The sequence below is a fragment of the Haliotis cracherodii genome, unplaced genomic scaffold, assembly GCF_022045235.1.
Source record: "Haliotis cracherodii isolate W230 unplaced genomic scaffold, xgHalCrac1.p SCAF_21, whole genome shotgun sequence".
Lineage (NCBI taxonomy): Eukaryota > Metazoa > Mollusca > Gastropoda > Lepetellida > Haliotidae > Haliotis > Haliotis cracherodii.
This window is the reverse complement of record NW_027266277.1, coordinates 1,063,457-1,085,676: the sequence shown is the minus strand read 5'-3', so window position 1 is coordinate 1,085,676 and position 22,220 is coordinate 1,063,457. Positions and strand designations below refer to the sequence as shown.

The 22,220-nt window shown below is 44.3% G+C and overlaps 3 protein-coding genes across 10 annotated transcripts in view; all 3 read right to left on the bottom strand.

The window, feature by feature from the left end:
• Window positions 1–6,172, bottom strand: part of LOC139471057 (arginine-glutamic acid dipeptide repeats protein-like) — a 163,343-nt gene extending 157,171 nt beyond the window's left edge. For 3 of the 7 annotated variants that reach the window (XM_071253359.1, XM_071253361.1, XM_071253355.1), the window contains exon 1: window positions 6,102–6,170. The gene's annotated coding sequence lies outside the window, so the exon portion shown is untranslated. Of the gene's footprint in view, window positions 1–6,101 lie in introns of all 7 variants that reach the window. The other 4 variants (XM_071253354.1, XM_071253358.1, XM_071253356.1 and 1 more) reach the window with 3 other exon arrangements.
• A 9,537-nt stretch (window positions 6,173–15,709) lies between these two features.
• On the bottom strand, window positions 15,710–21,979 carry LOC139470864 (MKRN2 opposite strand protein-like). 2 transcript variants are annotated; one of them, XM_071253185.1, is made up of 5 exons: window positions 21,720–21,979; window positions 20,590–20,830; window positions 20,436–20,485; window positions 18,311–18,467; window positions 15,710–17,655 (listed from the first exon to the last, which is right to left on the bottom strand). In XM_071253185.1, the coding sequence occupies exons 2-5, from the start codon at window positions 20,805–20,807 to the stop codon at window positions 17,451–17,453; spliced, it is 630 nt and encodes a 209-aa protein (XP_071109286.1). In that variant the 5' UTR covers window positions 20,808–20,830; window positions 21,720–21,979; the 3' UTR covers window positions 15,710–17,450. The 2 variants fall into 2 exon arrangements, with proteins under 2 accessions (XP_071109286.1, XP_071109287.1); XM_071253186.1 differs by having other exon boundaries at window positions 21,745–21,979.
• Window positions 16,097–16,901, bottom strand: LOC139471018 (uncharacterized). The gene is made up of 2 exons (XM_071253321.1): window positions 16,843–16,901; window positions 16,097–16,484 (listed from the first exon to the last, which is right to left on the bottom strand). The coding sequence occupies exons 1-2, from the start codon at window positions 16,899–16,901 to the stop codon at window positions 16,097–16,099; spliced, it is 447 nt and encodes a 148-aa protein (XP_071109422.1).
• Window positions 21,980–22,220: the final 241 nt, after the last annotated feature.

Sequence of the window (22,220 nt, the reverse complement as noted above, 5' to 3'; positions counted from 1 at the left end):
AAATGTCAACAAATAATCCGTGTATAAATGTGTCCCCACTCAAAAGTGATGTGAAATATGTTCTTTCGTATCTCAGCTTTAAGCATATTTGTTCAAAGTTATTTCTCTGATTTTATTGATAATTGATCGATATTTAGATAATGATTACCTGTTAGTAAGATCGATATCAATAGCCAGCCCTAATGATAAGGCAAGTCTAGATCTAGATCTGAAATTAAGTACTGTTCTGGGCTCCATTTGGAATCTGGAATAACTTTACTTCAGGGACTTAATGTCAATCTACTGTAAACAAAGACATTGTCCTTGATATTTGTCTTCTCAAGCTTACCCTGTCAAAATCTCACATTGCCTTGTGAGGACGTATGGATAACTTCCAACACTGTTACAAAATATCTGATATCTGCAATGTGAAATACCACAGGCCTCAAAGTTTTTACCAAGTAGTCATATGGCTACAAGTATTATTTTTCAGGTTGACAGTGGTAAAATCAAGAAGTCAAACCAATATTGTAGGTAGCCAAAAGCATTTGAAATTATCTCTATAAAAAAAAACTATCATAATATGTAGAAGTTACGGCACCAGTCTTGAAATTGTATCTTAATGGGTACTCTACTTGAATTTTGTTACTTGTGACAATGATGCAATTTATGTTATTAGATTACATAGGTATATCCTCGCTTATCCAATGAGCATTGTCAACTAAAATAAAGTACTAATCACATTAATTTTTATGTATTTTGGTTCATTGTCAACTTTAGAAGGAATTATTTGCGAGTACAATTATTAGCAGACGTGTTTACCAATATCAGCTGTTGTTAATTTCTATGTCTAAAGATTTGCAGCAACAGAATTTAGTCGCCACAAGATATTTTTCTAGGTAGTCATTTGGCTACCTCTGAATTTTAGACAGTAGACAAACTGAAATTTAGGTCACATTGGCTACCTTTTTAGTCGCAACTTTGAGGCCTGTACCATGTCTATATATACATGATATATGATAATGTCTCTTGTATTTTTTATATTTTACACCATTATGTCATATATTGAAATATACATGTTATTGTGTTGTGTACTTTTTAGATTTTCTCCTTATTATAGGTCCTTTAACAAGATCAGATAATATTGCAAATATTCCAACAAAAATTAAGTGAACTGTAGAACCTATGCTCAAAATTTTGCATTTTATTCTGAAAGTCTGAGAATTAAGTCTTTGACAGGTATTTAGAAGTTGGAAGAACATGAATACATGACACTTTTCTATGGATAACAACTTCTTCTATTCTTTGTAACAATGTTTCAAGGCTACTTCTTGCCGCTTCATCATGTGATGTTGATTTGGTTTGTTTGTTGTTTAATGCCGGACTCAGCAATAATCCAGCTATATGACGGTGGTCTGTAAATAATCGAGTCTGGACCAGACAATCCAGTGATTGACATCACAAGCATCGACCCAGGCAATTGTGACACGATGACATGTATCAACCAAGTCAGCAAGTTGACCATCTACCCGTTAGTCGGCTCTGACGACAAGCATAGTCACCGTTTACAGCAAGCATGGGTTGCTGAAGAGACCCTGCTGAGAGTCTGTACAGACCCTGAAACAAATATACTCAGTACAACCCATGCAAGTCTAGGTTACTGCAGTATATGAAAATTGACAGTCTCTGGCTCTTTTATATTATATTTTTAAGATAATTCAACAACTGTTTTTTCTGTAAAATATTTTCATTTCATGGACTTGATATTAGTCGAATGATAGCCATTTTCATTACTGTGGAACAAATTCACTGACAATCACAAACTCCAGAAATGCAACATCATGAAGAGATTAAAAACATACCTATCAACATTGTAGCAAACAGATGATACTTAGTGCTGCACTGTGATAACTTGATCACACTCCAGCCTCCAATACCATCAACATTGTGGCACTATCAACATCATCCTTTCAATGCATCACCTGATATTAGCAACTTGTTACACTACTTGACAATCCACAGAACTGCTTGTTTATTGGGGCTGGATGAATTCCACACTCTTGACTTCAAGGATAATCCAGTAATCACCTTATTCCAATATTGAGGTTTACCAGCGTTAGACACGGCCACTAGTCTGTTTGCTTGATGCTTGTGAAAATCTAGTTGTTTCTAAAAAGATCTGGTTATTTTACATAAACCACAGGTTCTAAAAGATCTGCAGGCTAGCTAGATTTGGCCAAATGTGTCTACTACCAGGATTTCACTTTTTTAAGCCAAGGTTTTTTTACGGAATATAGCACTTTCTCATCTAAAATATTTTATCCGAAATTAAACCCAGAGCTCAATTTCGGCAGCATTTGTTTTCTTTCCTAACTAAGGGACGCCCCTTTGCTGAAAAAAATCAGAAAATACTCATTGTTTTAAATCAGAAAATACAATGCATGGAATTTCCATTTGGACAGGTAGTAACTTCATAGACTACAAACTTGAACTAGCATTTTTTGTTGAATGTACATTAAGATTTGCCATGTGAAGTGCATCGCCAAGTATTAACTTTCGTGGGAGTAAGGAATTAATTTATGGAAGATTACTCCAAAAATAATACAGTAAACTATATTATAACAAACACGCCTACAACTAACTGACGGATATAACGAAATGGCTTTTTGGTCCCGGCCATTTGCTGTATTTGCTAAAAGTAATGGTCCCTTAGACTTCGTTATAACTGCTATTTACTGTATCTGAATTTTAGCCAATCTGCCTAAATATGGAAATATCTTCCATTTTTAGACCCATGGGTCTAATTCTGCAGGGGCCTAAATACGAGAAGACCCAGTACCCATTTCCCCACAATTCCCTGCTTATTAATACATGACACTTTTTCAAGAATAACAACTTTTATTCTTTGAAACGATGTTTCAGAGCTACTTCAGGCCCCTTGTTCTGGTAAATACTGAGCAGGCGGAAAGAGTTAATATGTAATCAATAAAGATGGTCATATGGTTACACAATGCAGAATTAATGTTCAAAGTGAGTTAGTATGGTTTTACGCCATCTTTAGCAATATGCAGCAATATGACAGGGGTAACACAAGAAATGGGCTTCACACATTGTACCCACTTGGGGAATCAAACCCAGGCCTTTGGCGTGATGAGCAAATGCTAGGCTACCCCACCGCCCCTAATGTACAAAGACAACAAAATAATGATCTCATCGGCTTCATCACTGGTTATCCGTTTACATTAATCCTGCTTATCATCATGAATATAATTCCATAGGCTAACTCAGTATTCACATGATGAAGCAGCACATTGTCACAAAGAATAGAAGTTGTTATCCATTGATAAGTGTCATGTATTCATGTTCTTCCAACTTCTGAATGCCAACCAAAGACTTAATTCTCAGACTATCAGAATAAAATGCAAATTTTGATCATAGGTTCTGCAGTTCATTGATTTTTACTGGAATATTTGCAATATTAAGGCTAAAGGACTTATAAGGGAAAAATCTAAAAAGTAAACAACACATAACATATATATTTCAATATTTGTCATAACAGTGTAAAAAATATAAAAATGCCAGAGAAAATATCACATGGTATTTCACATACCACTTAATCACCAAATCCATTTCCAGCTGATAATGATAAACACAAAAATGGCTGAATGATAGGCAGAAATCACATTTTCAATATGGCTGCCATTGTGGCCATGTTAAAACTGGATCACACACGTTCTCTTAGCAAATCTTAAAAGAGACATACTTGCTGTAAAAACTTTCGGGTTGAGCTTGCTGGAAAGACAGTAAATACAGAGAAACTGGGAATGGAAATACAAAGGTCATGACCACACAGCAGGGTAAAAACATAAGACACACCAAAGATATTTCAGCATATAAACCATGTTATTGTGCACACCATTGCTGACTGAATATCATATTTCATAACAAAAAATACCCAAATGGCTGAGCATACATATGGTGGGAGCCGTTGATTTTCATGCCTAATCTGGGACAGGCAAGGGGGGCACGGGTGGCCCAGTCGTCTAAGGCGCCGCGATTCGCTGTGCAGAGTTGCGTCCCCTGGTCACGCCAGAAACCTATGGTTGTGGGTTGGAATCCCGGTTCGCCCCGATTATGTTTCTAGGTTTGTCAGCACCATACCTGTGCTCGTGGGTTTCACTTAAGTGGTAAACGTCTGAGACCTGCATCACTTCGGGCTTTCCTCCCACATTAAGCTGACACGCCACGATATAACTGGAATACTGTTAAAAGCGGCATTAAACCCAACTCAATCACTCACTCACTCGGACAGGTAATTAACTTTTCACACATTCTTTCTAACTTTTATATGTTTGAATAAAAATAAAGCTTACGTCAACTTCAGTGAATGCATGACCAGATCGTTTTAAATGCGTATCAGAATATGTTTTGCCAGGGCTCCGGAAAAACAATTCACAATCGGACATTTTGTACCCAACTCCTAAGACTTATAGCTACACAGCCCTAGTGAAGAAGTTTTGTGATTTCTCGTAAATTTTGTATTTCCCTGTATGTCATAGAAATCCATTTCTAACAGGACTTGCACAACAAATAGAGTCATTTCCCCAATAATTGTCAGACATTAAGAGGATCAACTTCAGTACAAGGCACAGGGTCATATTGCTTCATATTTTGAAGATCATACCACAGATTTGAAAACCATCTGGGGTAAAATGAGGTCAGAAGATAAAACTTTCTCTAAGTGTGTTTATATTGGCCTTTATTGTCACAGGATAGACTCAGCCATGCTTTATCCTGGCCTGCATCTATCAATTCATTATCCATGAATACATTTTGAGAATTGTTCTTATCTCTTTCTTGAACCTATATGAAAAAGAATTAAGTCTCTCCTACTCAAACACTTTGCGATTTCATAATTAAGTTAAAATAGTTAGTTATAGAGAAGAATTTGAGGTAAAAAAATGAAATTTATTATTAAAATCAGGATCAATGGTTTCAGCGATGAGGAAAAAGAATCCAACGTGACGAAGCATGCTCAATGTATAGTGTTGGATCAGAGGAAGGTCGCACATTCAGATTACGGCTAATTTTGTGCAGGATTTAATAAAAATTGTGAAAATTTAATTGATGAGTGTAACCTTTCTATCTTCATATATGTTACAAGCTTCTTTAGCCACTAGTCCAAAGCCTCGTAAAATTCTGATCACCCTGGTTTGCTCAGGTGAAAATCTAGTCCACACAATAACACTAAAATCTATTAAAAATTAAAAACAAGTTCGGATGAAAAAAGTCAAAAGGTTGTTCAGTACATATGTTTCAGTATTTTCATCAGGGCTTACATTTCCAACATTGAAGTTTCAGAGATTCAGTATGAGAGACACAATACCACCGAGATCACTCAACCCCATGCTTGGTTTACTTTGCCCAGGCAAACCACGGATCTCCGGTGTTGCTCAACAAATAAATGAGTGTTTACAAAGGCATACAAAGTATATACCATATGCTGTGGTAAAGTCAGTCTGATCACACCAACATACAAACTTCAGAAAACATTCATAGAAGAATCAACACTAGAGAACATGCATCAATGTGTTTATAACTGGACCAAAGTATCAAGGCCTTGATCATCGCGACAAGGGTCAAGCTGGTCCGGACATTTAAACTTTGTTCAATAATTCTTTCTCTCACAATCAAGTACTATCCCAAGAGCACATCGATATGAAACACAGCGAATCTGAAAATGTAGTCACAAGATACTTTAACATTTAATGTTTTCATTTCATCGTTGCCTCGTAAATCGCGAAACAAAGCGAACACAATCTACTTGACAGAAATTGCCGTGACATTTGATATATACGTCTAGGCCTATATGACTTGGAGTTCAAATCAACACCAATTTGCACGTGAGGGTAAATATGTCGTGTGTGTGTTTCTCGTATCTTATATGTTCAGGTTAGGTCCTTACGTGATACTCTGGCACAAATTTCGGTTCGGACTCAGTCCCTCGGTGGTGTGGAGAACCTGACCCAAACTTGACATCGCCATGTGTGACACCGGCTTTGTTGCCATTCGAAATTAACCCACTCGCTGCTTGCAAAAAACTCCAATCGCATCCAACTTACCACTGATGATGTAATCTTTTCCCATCCAATGAAGAACGGTAATCGGCTTCTACACAATCAATCGATATTTTTGTATATCGACACAAAAAATCAAACTCCGAAGTATTCATTCAATCCGCCATGTGTAAAGATGCTTTCAAAGAAGAATTTCGACCAATCAAATTGCGAGAATCCGTCCGGTGGGCGGTGCTAGCGAGGTCAGAGGTCACGTCGCGCACTTGTTCAGCAGCTGTGTTCGCGGAGTGACAGGTAGCGACGAAGCTTTTCACTGACAACAACACCAACGCAACTATTTTGACAAACGACCCTTCGAGTCTCTAAACACCGTGATAATTGCATGATTCATTTCCGCGGCTTCTGAAATATTGTCTTAAACATGACGAGAATATTATGACGTGTTTACAAAGCGGTGTGGCCGTTCGTACAAGCAACAAACAAAGGCCCATTCCTCCGTCCACTGTTTTTTATGTTGTTTGGTTAAGAGTTCATTACTGCGGAAGCTTGTCAATATCCTGCACGTATCTATCGATCAATATGTATACACTTCACAGGTGAAAATATATTGACTGTTTCGCTCAAATTTAAAAAAAAAATCTTCTTGACTTAAAAATATAAAATCAATTAGCGAATTTTGTTGTTTCATATATATTTTCATTTCAGAAATATGAAATGATGAATGAAATATTATTATATTTATTTTGATTTATGAGTATGTAATAATTATTATTTTATTTCAACGTGATGTGTACATTAAAATGTTAAGTTAGAAAAGTTATTTTATTATGTTAGCAAAAGATTTTAATTTTATTTGGTTGGGACAGATGTTCTCACTATATTAGAATAGACAGATCAGCGTGAATCCCTTGTCCAAGTATTAAATGCGGAATGTACGTCTGACCAATACTGACTGCCCTTTGTGTGAATGCTGACGTAGCTGTTCAACCCGAAGCCAGTGCAGACCTTTGTCACGTACTGGTGATCACTCAAACAGCAGAGGGGCCACACTCCCCTTTATCACCTGTAAATTATTTTGTAGATGTCCCTATGCATGGGAATTTATTTTATTTTCGCAACTATTAAGTGGAACATTGTGGCGAAGTCTTATACGGCGCCGCGATTCGCTTGGCAGAGTTGCGTCCCTTGGGCACGTCAGAAACCTTTGATCGTGGGTTCGAATCACGGTTCGCCCAGATTATGTTTCTAGGTTTGTCAGCACTATACCCGTGCTCGTGGGTTTCACTAAAGTGGTAAACACCTGAGACCTGCATCACTTCGGGCTTTCCTCCCACATTAAGCTGACACACCGTGATATAACTGGAATACTGTTCAAAGCGGTGTTAAACCCAACTTTCTCACTCTCATGAATAAAATCTTTATCAACACAACCTGACTCAACTATATGAAACTTAAAATAAAATGCATGTAAACAGAAACCCAGAAATATATTAACTTCTCCTTTCCAAACAGTTATGACACAAGGCATTTAAAACTCCTGCAAAATACTGACAAACATATTTTGGAAAACTGCATATATCTCACAATGTGGCAGTTAAACAATCTTTATTACTTTATTGATATTGGTTCAAAATACTGCTGAAGTAAACTGCCTCATCACCTGTTTACATAATTCAGGACCCGGAAAGAAGATGTTCCTCAGTAATGGGGCAGGACCAAGAGGTACATTTTGACAATCTGAAAACATTTCCTCGCTAACAGAAAGCTGGAAAATATCATGACAGTCACACTTGAATGACTTGTTCGTACTCGCTAAGTTCTTTACCAGAAGCCCATGTAGCCCAGAAGGAGGTTCATGGCCTTCCTAATGCAGGGCCGGGTCTGCTCCACAGGGAGGTTCATGGCCTTCCTGATGCAGGGCCGGGTCTGCTCCACAGGAAGGTTCATGGCCTTCCTGATGCAGGGCCGGGTCTGCTCCACAGGAAGGTTCATGGCCTTCCTGATGCAGGGCCGGGTCCGCTCCACAGGGAGGTTCATGGCCTTCCTGATGCAGGACCGGGTCTGCTCCACAGGGAGGTTCATGGCCTTCCTGATGCAGGGCCGGGTCTGCTCCACATGAAGGTTCATGGCCTTCCTCATGCAGGGCCGGGTCTGGTCCACAGGGAGGTTCATGGCCTTCCTAATGCAGGGCCGGGTCTGCACCACAGGGAGGTTCATGGCCTTCCTGATGCAGGGCCGGGTCTGCTCCACATGAAGGTTCATGGCCTTCCTGATGCAGGGCCGGGTCTTCTCCACAGGGAGGTTCATGGCCTTCCTAATGCAGGGCCGAGTCTTCTCCACAGGGAGGTTCATGGCCGTCCTAATGCAGGGCCGGGTCTGCTCCACGGGGAGGTTCATGGCCTTTCTAATGCAGGGCCGGGTCTTCTCCACAGGGAGGTTCATGGCCTTCCTAATGCAGGGCCGGGTCTGCTCCACAGGGAGGTTCATGGCCTTCCTAATGCAGGCCCGGGTCTGCTCCACAGGGAGGTTCATGGCCTTTCTGATGCAGGGCCGGGTCTGCTCCACAGGGAGGTTCATGGCCTTCCTAATGCAGGGCTGGGTCTTCTCCACAGGGAGGTCCATGGCCTTCCTAATGCAGGGCCGGGTCTTCTCCACAGGGAGGTTCATGGCCTTCCTGATGCAGGGCCGGGTCTTCTCGGAGTTGCATGGCCTTCCTGATGGAGGCCTGGGTCTTCTCCACTGCTCTACAGGGAGGTTCATGGTCTTCCTGATGCAGGGCCGGGACTGCTCCACTGGTCTACAAAGAGGTTCATGGCCTTGCTAATGCAGGGCTGGTCCTGCTCCGCTGCTCCACAGGGAGGTTCATTGCCTTCCTAATGCAGGACCGGGCCTGCTCTGCTTCTCCACAGGGAGGTTTATGGCCTTCCTAATGCGGGGCCGGGTCTGCTCCACTGCTTCACAGGAAGGTTCATGGCCTTCCTGATGCAGGGCCGGGTCTGCTCCGCTGTTCCACAGAGAGGTTCATGGCCTTTCTGATTGAGGGCCGGGTCTGCTCCAGAGAAAGGTGCAGGGCCGGGTCTGCTCGACTGCTCCACAGGGAGGTTCATGGCCTTCTTAATGCAGGGCCGTATCTGCTCCGCTGCTCCACAGGGAGGTTCATGGCCGTCCTAATGCAGGGCCGGGTCTTCTCCACAGGGAGGTTTATGGCTGTCCTAATGCAGGGCCGGGTCTTCTCCACAGGGACGTTCATGGCCGTCCTAATGCAGGGCCGGGTCTTCTCGACAGGAAGGTTCATGGCCTTCCTAATGCAGGGCCGGGTCTGCTCCACGGGGAGGTTCATTGCCGTCCTGATGCAGGGCCGGGTCTGCTCAACAGGGAGGTCCGTGGCCGTCCCAATGCAGGGCCGGGTCTGCTCCACGGGAAGATTCCTGGCCGTCCTAATGCAGGGCCGGTTCTGCTCAACAGGGAGGTTCATGACCGTCCTCATGCAGGGCCGGGTCTGCTCAACAGGGAGGTTCATGGCCGTCCTCATGCAGGGCCGGGTCTGCTCAACAGGGAGGTTCATGGCCGTCCTAGTGCAAGGCCGGGTCTGCTCAACAGGGAGGTTCATGACCGTCCTCATGCAGGGCCGGGTCTGCTCAACAGGGAGGTTCATGGCCGTCCTCATGCAGGGCCGGGTCTGCTCAACAGGGAGGTTCATGGCCGTCCTAGTGCAAGGCCGGGTCTGCTCAACAGGGAGGTTCATGGCCGTCCTCATGCAGGGCCGGGTCTGCTCAACAGGGAGGTTCATGGCCGTCCTCATGCAGGGCCGGGTCTGCTCAACAGGGAGGTTCATGGCCGTCCTCATGCAGGACCGGGTCTGCTCAACAGGGAGGTTCATGGCCGTCCTCATGCAGGGCCGGGTCTGCTCAACAGGGAGGTTCATGGCCGTCCTAATGTAGGGCCGGGTTCATGGCCGTCCTGATGAGTGAAGGGCCGGGGATGCTCTACAGTTTGATATGGGAGATAACCCAACGACGTAGTGGCATCATAAAATCCCTGTTGCCGCTTCCCCTGAGGTGAGTCACACTGAGACGTACAAGATTCGATAAAATAGATCTGCAGTTGCCCAACGCCATCATAAATCACTTTACAGTTCCTTGTATCTGCCAGAATGGTAATGCTACAATATAAACATCCATTTAGTCACTTTTGATAAAATCTGCGAATTGTGTCTTTTTATCAATCACCATGTCCACTTGACATGCCCTTACACGACCTTTTGATCGCCGTCATATCGCTGTGCGGGAACACAGATGCACTACTTATCTTCGTCACAGAGGGGGTACACGGGGTAGAATAGGCCCCCATTGGTTGTGGGTACACGGGGTAGAATAGGCGTCCACTGGTTGTGGGTACACGGGGTAGAATAGGCGTCCACTGGTTGTGGGTTCTCGGGGTAGAATAGGCGTCCACTGGTTGTGAGTACACGGGGTAGAATAGGCGTCCACTGGTTGTGGGTACACGGGGTAGAATAGGCGTCCACTGGTTGTGGGTACACGGGGTAGAATAGGCGTCCACTGGTTGTGGGTACACGGGGTAGAATAGGCGTCCATTGGTTGTGGGTTCTCGGGGTAGAATAGGCGTCCACTGGTTGTGAGTACACGGGGTAGAATAGGCGTCCACTGGTTGTGGGTACACGGGGTAGAATAGGCGTCCACTGGTTGTGGGTACACGGGGTAGAATAGGCGTCCACTGGTTGTGGGTACTCGGGGTAGAATAGGCCCCCATTGGTTGTGGGTACACGGGGTAGAACAGGCGTCCACTGGTTGTGGGTACACGGGGTAGAATAGGCGTCCACTGGTTGTGGGTACACGGGGTAGAATAGGCCCCCATTGGTTGTGGGTACACGGGGTAGAACAGGCGTCCACTGGTTGTGGGTACACGGGGTAGAATAGGCCCCCATTGGTTGTGGGTACACGGGGTAGAACAGGCGTCCACTGGTTGTGGGTACTCGGGGTAGAATAGGCGTCCACTGGTTGTGGGTACACGGGGTAGAATAGGCCCCCACTGGTTGTGGGTACACGGGGTAGAATAGGCGTCCACTGGTTGTGGGTACACGGGGTAGAATAGGCGTCCACTAGTTGTGGGCACTCGAGGTAGAATAGGCGTCCGCCGGTTGTTGGTATTCGGGGTAGAATAGGCGTCCACTGGTTGTGAGTACACGGGGTAGAATAGGCGTCCACTGGTGGTGGGTACACGGGGTAGAATAGGCCCCCAATGGTTGTGGGTACTCGGGGTAGAATAGGCGTCCACTGGTTGTGGGAACACGGGGTAGAATAGGCGTCCACTGGTTGTGGGTACTCGGGGTAGAATAGGCGTCCACTGATTGTGGGTACTTGGGGTAGAATAGGCGTCTATTGGTTGTGGGTTTACGGGGTAAAATAGGCGTCCACTGGTTGTGGGTACTCGGGATAGAATAGGCCCCCACTGATTGTCAGAGGCCCTTGAATTCGAACGGGTGACCTCCATAAGTCCCTGATAACGTATTTGTAAAAATGTTCAAATTCACATAAATATATTTATCACCTGAAGTGAATTTAAAAAATATAGTACATGTAGCTATGAAAAACAACTTTGTGCACATAAATCTTAGATATATGGAAAGGTTAGCTGCTCAGAGGCGTCATTAAATGGTTGAAAACAGAAATGCATTTTATTAATCATTGACAGAGAAACGTACACTATCTATATGGCTATTTAGACACTTGGATAACATGCATGTACATTTACCCTGCTACCCGTGAAGATCCGGAGTAGCGTAGATCTTCAGCAACTCATACTTGCTGTAAAAGGCGACTATGCTTGTCGTGAAATGCGACTAACGGCATTGGGTGGTCAGGCTTGCTCACTTGGTTGATGCATGTATCCCAATTGCGTGGATCGATGTTCATGATGTCAACCACTGGATTGTCTGGTCCAGACTCGAATATTTACAGACCGCCGTCATATAGCTGGAATATTGCTGAGTGTGGCGTTAAACAACAAACAGCATCTACCATGCGTGATTTGGACAGTATTTATTGTTAATATATCCACAGATTCCTGATAAACACACCTGCCTGTTAATTAAAGAATAGATTAAAGTTAAAGGGTTAATTGGAGTGCCTCAATTTTGAAAACTTTTTGCCGCCTATGGACAATATATGGCACTTGTAGAATGTTAGGGGAGGCGAGGCAGCCTAGTGGTTAAAGCGTTCGCTCGTCACGCCGAAAGCCCGGGTTCGATTCCCGACATGGGTACAATGTGTGAAGCCCATTTCTGGTGTCCCCCGCCATGATATTGCTGGAACATTGCTAAATGCAGTGTAAAACCATACTTACTCAATACTACTCTTTCGACTGGCCCAGCCATGCTTAGACTTGCACAAGTCTCTAAGGCAAGCATACCCACTCACTCATTCCACGCCAAGGCAGAACAGACCAGCTAGACTTAGGCTAGGTCTTTTGATACTTTTGGTGGAAACAAACATTACATTTAAATTTAAAAGGAGCCCCGGTGAGATGTGATATTCAGAAACTGTGGAAAGTCTAGACTGGCTTGCCTTGGGGCTATAATTACAGTAGAAGCTCTGGGCGAAATAGGAGAAAATAGTATGGTTCAAGGACTATGAGACCGACTACTGGCCAACAACAGAAACTACTGTTGGACAACATGTTCCAGTAACGTCTGGAATTTTATTTTGGGTAAGATTGGACAATAATCCTGTGACATTGATTTTTAGGCAAAGAAATGTCGTCACGACTCACTCAGCTCTGTCATAGGCTCTGGTCACCGGCGTTCCCAATCAAAAGAGAACCGTTAAATATCAACGTACTTTGTGCGTTTGTTTGGTTGTTTAACGCCACAATATTTCAGCTATATGACGGAGGTGTGTAAATAATCGAGTCGGGACCAGACAATCCAGTGATCGATCTACGCAATTGGGATTCGATGACGTGCATCAACCAAGTCATCGAGCCACCCTGACCACCCGATCCCGTTAGTCGCCCCTTAGGGCAAGCAGAGTCGTCTCTTACCAAAAGCATGGGCAGCTGAAGACCTATTCTGACCTGGATCTTCACGGGTCTCAATACATATTCCATGCTTGGTATTCAGGTATATTTTGTCATCTTTGTTGCTACGGTAGGTAGACATAGCATCGCAACAATTTCAAGTGAGGTAGTAAATAATGCGTTAATTGTCTTGTAGGCCCAAATACAAATGGGTTGTCTTGAACCGGTATCTATGAAAAATTGAGTTGAGGAAGAAATGCGTGCATTCTGAAACTACTTTCATTAAATTAGTATGAGGTGAGGTGAGGTGAAATGGGGTTTAACGTCGCGTCCAAGATTATTGCACTTATATAGCGACGTGCATGTACGTGTGTGTGCTTGTGTGGCTGCTTGTACTAGTCCGGACTGATGCCGATTTATAGTGCTAGCTCACTGAGATGCCATGCTGCAGTTTAACATGAATACCCCACTCAGACACAGTATACTGACTCCGAGCCGACCAGTCCTTGTTTTAGCGCCTTTATGCCGAGCGCCAGACAGGGTAACAACAAGTACCATCTTTTAACGTCTTTTGGTATGACGCGGTCGGGGATCGAACCCCGGACCTTCCGCTCTACCACTAGACCACGGCGGCGGTCTTAAATTAATATGAAGGAGTGTTCAAGCATGTCCTCGTGTTGAATAATGCAAGGATCTTCGTAATTGGGATACGATGACATGCATCAACCAAGTCACCGAGGCACGCCAGAAACCAATGATTGTGGGTTCGAATCCCGGTTCGCCCCGATTATGTTTCTAGGTTTGTTAGCACCATACCCGCGTTCGTGGGTTTCACCGAAGTGGTAAACGTCTGAGACCTGCATCACTTCGGGCTTTCCTCCCACATTAAGCTGACACGCCGTGATGTAACTGGAATAATGTTAAAAGCGGCGTTAAACCCAACTCACTCACTCTACTCTCCTGTGTCATGCATGCGCATGACAACTGTACATTCATAACACAGACGTGAAGAAGCATCCACATACATAGCGTACGTTTCCTCTTCTATATTTAATAACATGCATATCTGTTATCAACTACTTTATGATGTCTCTAAGCAGTTAACCTTTACATTCATCTAAACTTTATGTGCCAAAAGTTACCTTTTTTATAACACTCTGCTTCGGTTAAATATAATGCAGTTAAGAAGTGGGATGATTGGTTGGTTGGTTGTTTAACGCCGCTCTCAGCAATATTCCAGCCATATGGCGGCGGTCTATAAATAATCGAATCTGGACCAGACAATCCAGTGATTAATATCATGAGCATCGATCCACGCACTTGGGATCGATGACATGCATCAACCAAGTCAGCGACCCTGACCAGCCTTTTCCGTTAGACGCCTCTTACGACAAGCATAGTTGCCTTTTACGGCAAACATGGGTTGCTGAAGACCTATTCTACCCCGGATCTTCACGGGTCAGAAGTGGAATGAAGTCATAAGTAAATAGCAAAATGCTTTTTACACCTTAAGCAATGTTATACACATATTTTATGAACTTATTCCCATGTATATGTATATATCTACGTCAGACCGCGATTGCAATTAACTGGTGTCCTCACGCGTTCAATGATTTGTCCGCAATAGTTTAATCTTTCCCATTTTCTTTTTTGTTGGATAGGCAGGACAGCAAGAACACTGATGTAAATAGTTCTTCACGACAATGAATGGAATTGTTTGTTTCACAGCTCGACGTCAGCTCACATCTTGAGGACATGGAGATGAAGAGAGGCCGCCACGTTGGCTGTCTGGTCGCTCGTGAAAGACATTTTACGAGCGCTTCAGATAGCCGACAGCAATGTGAGTGCAGACCCCAAAACCAATGTCATAGGGATATTAATGGCGCTTCACTTTAAAAACCGTCAAACATCATATTGAAACCCAGTTTGTCACAATTATTTTCTCTTTGTGAAACAAGAAAGAAATGCTCTGGGCGTTTCCGTTTTTGATTTGCGTTTTTAAAAAAACAATGCACATTAGGAATAATATCACGACATGTTACACAAGATTTCTTGCCAACAGCCATACTGTTGATTGGTTGGTTGGTTTGGTGTTTAACACCACACTCAGCAATATTTCAGCTATATGACGGCGGTCTCTAAATAATCGAGTCTTGACCAAACAATCCAGTGATTAATATCATGAGCATTGATCCAGGCAATTGGGTCAGCGAGCCTGACCACCCAATACTGTTGGTATAACCAGAGGTGTATAGACCTGGGGTCATGCATGCAGCAAGCATGTTTCACACACATTATGTCATTGCTGTGAGGTTAAGTTGCCTGTTCTTACCCCCCACGATTGAGTCAGGTCGACAGTCCCAAATTACATGATAACAAAGAAGAAAAGATTATTATTCGGACATGAAATATTTCAAAACTTGTATTTCTAGTTGGATTAAGATTATTATTCGATAATAATCAACCTACATCGTGTGACTATGTGTTTGATAGAGACTGATCGTGAAAAACGGGTGCCAAATTTTAATTTACAATACACATTTTACTTGATCAAACCACCAAACAAACAGAGAAACAAACAAACACATTATTCTAAATTTGTGTACTATATATTTTATTTCAACATTGCACATTACATACTATTAAACATTTAAATAATGACTGAAATAACACGAAGATTTAAAGTCATGAATAATACAGAGGTCAATAGTGGAGCTACCTTGGTCACATCATGGACAGGAGAGGATTATAACACAGAAAATAACTATATTACCATTGATATGTCATCAAATCTGAGTTCTTCCTGGTATAATCTTTAGAACGTTTATCTCTAATGCATAATGACAAATTACTTAAAAGGTTTTGTTCAGCCGAGCTTAAAATTGTACTGGGCAGTACTGGGGTAGTATTCATCACCGGACTTGGGCAGTACTGGGGTAGTATTCATCATTGTACTTGGCAGAACTGGGGTAGTATTCATCATTATACTGGCAAGTACTGGGGTATTATTCATCATTGTACTGGACAGTACTGGGGTAGTATTCATCATTGAACTGGGCAGTACTGTGGTAGTATTCATCATTGTACTGGACAGTACTGGGGTAGTATTCATCATTGTACTGGACAGTACTGGGGTAGTATTTATCATTGTACTGGGCATTACTGGGGTAGTATTCATCATTGTACTGGGCATTACTGGGGTAGTATTCATCATTGTACTGGACAGTACTGGGGTAGTATTCATCATTGTACTGGACAGTACTGGGGTAGTATTCATCATTGAACTGGACAGAAGTTGGGTAGTATTCATCATTGTACTGGGCAGTACTGGGGTAGTATTCATCATTGTACTGGGCAGTACTGGGGTGGTATTCATCATTGTACTGGGCAGTACTGGGGTAGTATTTAGAAAATGATTAAGAGCTGTGGCATACAATAATAGTCATGTCATGGCCCATCTGTAAAAAAAAATGTTTGTTGTTTCTAAGGCCACAGGCATAAAGGACATAACATGACATCACATATGTTTTGTTATGTAAATCAGAAAATGAATATCATAAATGTTGCAACAAGTATAACTTCAAAGCATGAAATATAACTTTAGATACATTTCCTGAGGTGGATGGAATCTGATATTCATAAGATTTACAAAATGTTCTAAAGATGTATTATTATAAAGTCAATGGTGAATTTCCTTAAAAACAAAAAGCCATACATACAAATAAATGAAACTCATTTTTCAACATCTAACTGGCATTGATGTGGGTCAACATAGGCAATCTTATCAATGTTGTCATAATTGACATACATCCTGCCATCAGGACACAGTCTGACACATCATCAGGTCACAGTCTGACACACGCATCCTGCCATCATGACACAGTCTGACACATCCTGTCATTTAGGATACAGTCTGACACACACACATCCTGCCATCAGGACACACACATCCTGCCATCAGGACACAGCCAGACACATCCTGCCATCAGGACACAGCCAGACACATCCTGCCATCAGGACACAGCCAGACACATCCTGCCATCAGGACACAGCCTGACTCACATCCTGCCATCAGATCACAGTCTGACACATCCTGCCATCAGGACACAGTCTGACACACCCATCCTGCCATCTGGATACAGTCTGACACACTCATCCTGCCATCAGGACACAGTCTGACACACCCATCCTGCCATCAGGACACAGTCTGACACACACATCCTGCCATCAGGACACAGTCTGAAGGACACACATCCTGCCATCAGGACACAGTCTGACACACACACATCCTGCCATCAGGACACAGTCTGACACACACATCCTGCCATCAGGACACAGTCTGACACACCCATCCTGCCATCAGGACACAGCCTGACACACCCATCCTGCTGCTTTAACCTGTCTATACAAGGACACAAACTGTGCAGCCCTCGTCGTACTCGGGGCAACCAACATGGTGGCAAAGTCTGTCTTGTTCCGGAGGGCTGGCACAAGATGGTGGAGTTTCAAGTTGTGGAGAAACCGAAGGACAAAATCAAAACAGTTGTTGATGTGTTCATGATAGCTGCAACACAAGGAGAGTGAGAGGGTAAACACATGGCATTGTGTGTTTGTTGCATAATGGAAGGAACACATTTAGGATCAAACAATCCTGATTCTGACAACAAGTAAGGTAACCAAGAACATGAAGAAAAAGAAGTGGACAAAGTCATACATTCGCAATGATAAACACTTGTCAAGAATATGTCAACTAGTTATATATATCGAAAGGCAGCAGTTCACCACTACACCTAAGTTGGTGAAGAAATATTTTCAGTCTAAGTCAAAGTCCACCTACCTGTGAGACTCCACCCCCAAGTCACATCCCTCCACCTACCTATGAGACCCCACCCCCAAAAGCATCCCTCCATCTACCTATGAGACCCCACCCCCAGAAGCATCCCTCCACATACCTGTGAGACCCCACCCCCAAAAGCATCCCTCCATCTACCTGTGAGACCCCACCCCCAGAAGCATCCCTCCACCTACCTGTGAGACCCCACCCCCAAAAGCATCCCCCCACCTACTTGCTAGACCCGACTCTTGACACATCCCCCCACCTGCCTGTGAGACCCCACCCCCAGAAGCATCCCTCCATCTACCTGTGAGACCCCACCCCCTAGACACATCCCTCCACCTACCTGTGAGACCCCACCCCCTAGACACATCTCTCCACCTACCTGTGAGACCCCCAGGTGGATGTGTCTGCAAACTGTGTAAGACATTGATCCCAGTGTCTGTATTCCATGCTGATGTCTGGTGGCAGTCTGACTTGAACACACTGTGGCCAAGTGTTGCCAACGTGTAGCCCATCTTCATCAAAGTCATACACACAACCTGCAGCAGCAACAACAATATCAGGAAACTTACAAGAGCGTTTTGAGACTCTGCACTCTGATTCTCACAGAGAGACAAGCATGAGTTACTGGGGACTTATGCTGTCTGAGGTTGCCCACTGGGATACAAGCATGGAGCACACATGGATACAAGCATGGGGCACACAGGGATACAAGCATGGGGCACACAGGGATACAAGCATGGGGCACACAGGGATACAAGCATGGGGCACACAGGGATACAAGCATGGGACACACATGGATACAAGCATGGGGCACACAGGGATACAAGTATGGGACACACATGGATACAAGCATGGGGCACACAGGGATACAAGCATGGGGCACACAGGGATACAAGCATGGGGCACACAGGGATACAAGCATGGGGGACACAGGGATACAAGCATGGGGCACACAGGGATACAAGCATGGGGCACACAGGGATACAAGCATGGGGCACACAGGGATACAAACATGGGGCACACAGGGATACAAGCATGGGGCACACAGGGATACAAGCATGGGGCACACATGGATACAAGCATGGGGCACACAGGGATACAAGCATGGGGCACACAGGGATACAAGCATTGGGCACACATGGGATATAAACATCTCCAGGGCAGTTTTAAACATGAAAATTCCATGACTTGAATCGAACCTGCAGCCTCACATATCGTGTTAAGTTTTGTAACCCACTGTTTTCCCACTGAGCTACCCGGGCAGATGATGTGAATTTGTTCAGATTATCATGTCATGACTCCATCTAGTCCAGGCTGCACTTATTTTTTCTCTCACAGGCTTTGAACTAATTCATTTATACCGCGATACACTGTATTGTTTCATTTTAAGGTATGTAGATGTTTTCTTGCATTTAAACAGTTCATGAGTAGGATATAAACTCCCCCCTTGGCTTGGATGGTGAATATAAGCCCGGGGATTCGGGAAATTGGGTCTGGGTTTCGGCGCTCCCCTATTTCCCTCCTCCCTGGGCTTACATTCTCCGTCAAAACCTAATGGGGAGTTTATATCCATAACAGAGTCAAGGGTCCAGACCAATTCTACCTCAGAGAGCCCAGGGTCCAGACCTATTCTACCTCAGAGAGCCCATGTCCCAGACCTATTCTACCTCAGAGAACCCATGTCCCAGACCTATTCTACCTCAGAGAGCCCAGGGCCCAGACCTATTCTACCTCAGAGAGCCCATGTCCCAGACCTATTCTACCTCAGAGAACCCATGTCCCAGACCTATTCTACCTCAGAGAGCCCAGGGTCCAGACCTATTCTACCTCAGAGAGTTCAGGGCCCAGACCAATTCTTCCTCAGAGAGCCCAGGGCCCAGACCTATTCTACCTCAGAGAGCCCAGGGTCCAGCCCTATTCTACCTCAGAGAGCCCAGGATCCAGCCCTATTCTACCTCAGAGAGCCCAGGGTCCAGCCCTATTCTACCTCAGAGAGCCCAGGGTCCAGCCCTATTCTACCTCAGAGATCCCAGGGTCCAGCCCTTTTCTACCTCAGAGAGCCCAGGGTCCAGCCCTAATCTACCTCAGAGAACCCATGTCCCAGATCTATTCTACCTCAGAGAGTTCAGAGCCCAGTGAATGAGTGAGTGAGTTGGGTTTAACGCCGCTTTTAACAGTATTCCACATATATCATGGCGTGTCAGCTTAATGTGGGAGGAAAGCCCAAAGTGATGCAGGTCTCAGAAGTTTATTAGTTCGGTGAAACCCACGAACACGGGTATGGTGCTGACAAACCTAGATACATAATCGGGGCGAACCGGGATTGGAACCAACAATCATAGGTTTCTGGTGTGCCCAAGGGATGAAACTCTGCATAGTGACTCAGACAGCCCAGGGCCCAGACCTTTTCTACCGAAGAAACCCAAAGGCCTAGATCAATTCTACCCCAGACGGCCCCGGGTCGGTACCTATTCTGGCCTCCTCCCAAGGGAAATGACAGTTACCTGTTGAGTCGGTCACCCCAATGTGGAGATCAGCCTGGGAAGTGTAGTACCTGAAACAGTCATCACAATTCAGGGGGTTATTCACCCAGGTGGGGGATACAGAAACAGAGAATTATCTTTCTTGATAAACATTCATCTGAGCAAATGGCCTTACCGGAGAAAGTCCCCTTGAGTGGGCCGCAAGACAATTCCTGAGGATACATGGGAGGATGTTACAAATGGGGATGGGAGGGTGTAGGGGGGTATCCTGCTCTCCGTCCTGTCCGTGTCACTCCCACACAGGGGGCAGATCCGGGGAACGGTGAAGCAGAGGATGTTGATGTCACGACTACAGTGCTGGAAACATCGCAGACTCTCCTGGTCAGCATCCATCTCTCATCGTCAAGTGTTCATCCCTGCAGTGACGACATTCATATGTTAGTGTAACCATAGTGATGCGACAGACAGTAAAGTGAAAATTGTTTCTAATATTACAGCTATATTTTTAGGGACTGGTAATTTATTATGGGAGGGGGAGGGGGGAGGGGGAGGGGGAGGGGGTCTCAGATGGAATTGGAGGTTGGTTACCTGAAAAAATATGATAATGTCTTGTGGGTAAGTGAGTGAGTTGGGTTTAACGCCGCTTTTAATAGTATTCCAGTTATATCGTGGCGTGTCAGCTTAATGTGGGAGGAAAGCCCGAAGTGATGCAGATCTTAGACGTTTACCACTTCAGTGAAACCCAAGAGCACAGGTATGGTGCTGACAAACCTAGAAACATAATCGGGGTGAACCGGGATTCCAACCCACAACCATAGGTTTCTGGCGTGTCCAGGGGACGCAACTCTGCACAGTGAATCGCGGTGCCATAGACATCTGGGCCACCCGTGTGCCCTCTAATGGGTAAGACTTCCGTTCCCCAACACCCACACACACACACACCTCCTAGCCCTCAACATCCCAGCTCCAAGAATAAGTATAATTGGGGAGCAATGCATAGGACACGGTATGAGGAGGGGGATCCGGCCAGAGTCTTTTCAACTTGTGGAGGGACATAAACAATTCATGAAAATAACGAAACACCTAAGTGTTTTTGCATTTTGTCTTTTCAGGTAGGGTCATGAAAAACATAAAAAAACATGGAGTGGATCATTATTGTCAGTGGATCATTATTGTCAGTGCATAAGTGCATCAAAACCCCTGAATATTTGCGATAAAATACAGCATCATTCATCATAAATAACACATTTATATAATCGTTATTGGGTTTACTGATGCACTTTTCCTAGAAATCATTAATCTTACGTGTAGCCCATATGTCACACAGCACCTTAGAACGATTCCACACCGCTGACGTCCCGACAGATCCACTCGTGTGAACTGGATGATGAATATCACTTTTATCAGGGAGACGACTTTAGGGTGTGTGTTGTTGGGTACCGAGACATCTTAACATCCGGGAATTTAATTATTAGCCAACACTAGCTTCTGTCTGAACACCAACATGGGACCGATGTGTTTCCGAATTGGACCGACGCTTTCAAATGACCTGAACAAGCTTTGAACGAGACTCTGTACATGTGAGATTTGTTTACTTCCGCGATACAACAAGGGACGTAACTCTTCAATATTACCAGGACTTGTCGACAAACTAATAGATGTCCAATGGTAACGCACCCGCCAATTTATATATTTGATGTTATAACGTTAAATCATTACTCGTTAAGGAATCTAGCAAACTGATTGGTCACTTGCCGTCTTGTAGAAACCCTTTACGCATGTCATAATGGTTCATGTGACGTCATT

Coding starts and splice junctions, on each gene's coding strand:
- LOC139470864 (XM_071253185.1), bottom strand. CDS start 20,807: ATGGATGCTGACCAGGAGAGTCTGCGATGTTTCCAGCACTGTAGTCGT. Junction 20,486..20,589: donor ACTCAAGGGGACTTTCTCCG/GTAAGGCCATTT, acceptor TGACTGTTTCAG/GTACTACACTTCCCAGGCTG. Junction 17,656..18,310: donor TCCACCTGGGGGTCTCACAG/GTAGGTGGAGAG, acceptor CTTGTGTTGCAG/CTATCATGAACACATCAACA.
- LOC139471018 (XM_071253321.1), bottom strand. CDS start 16,901: ATGTATGTCAATTATGACAACATTGATAAGATTGCCTATGTTGACCCA. Junction 16,485..16,842: donor GTTGACCCACATCAATGCCA/GTTAGATGTTGA, acceptor ATACTACCCCAG/TACTGCCCAGTACAATGATG.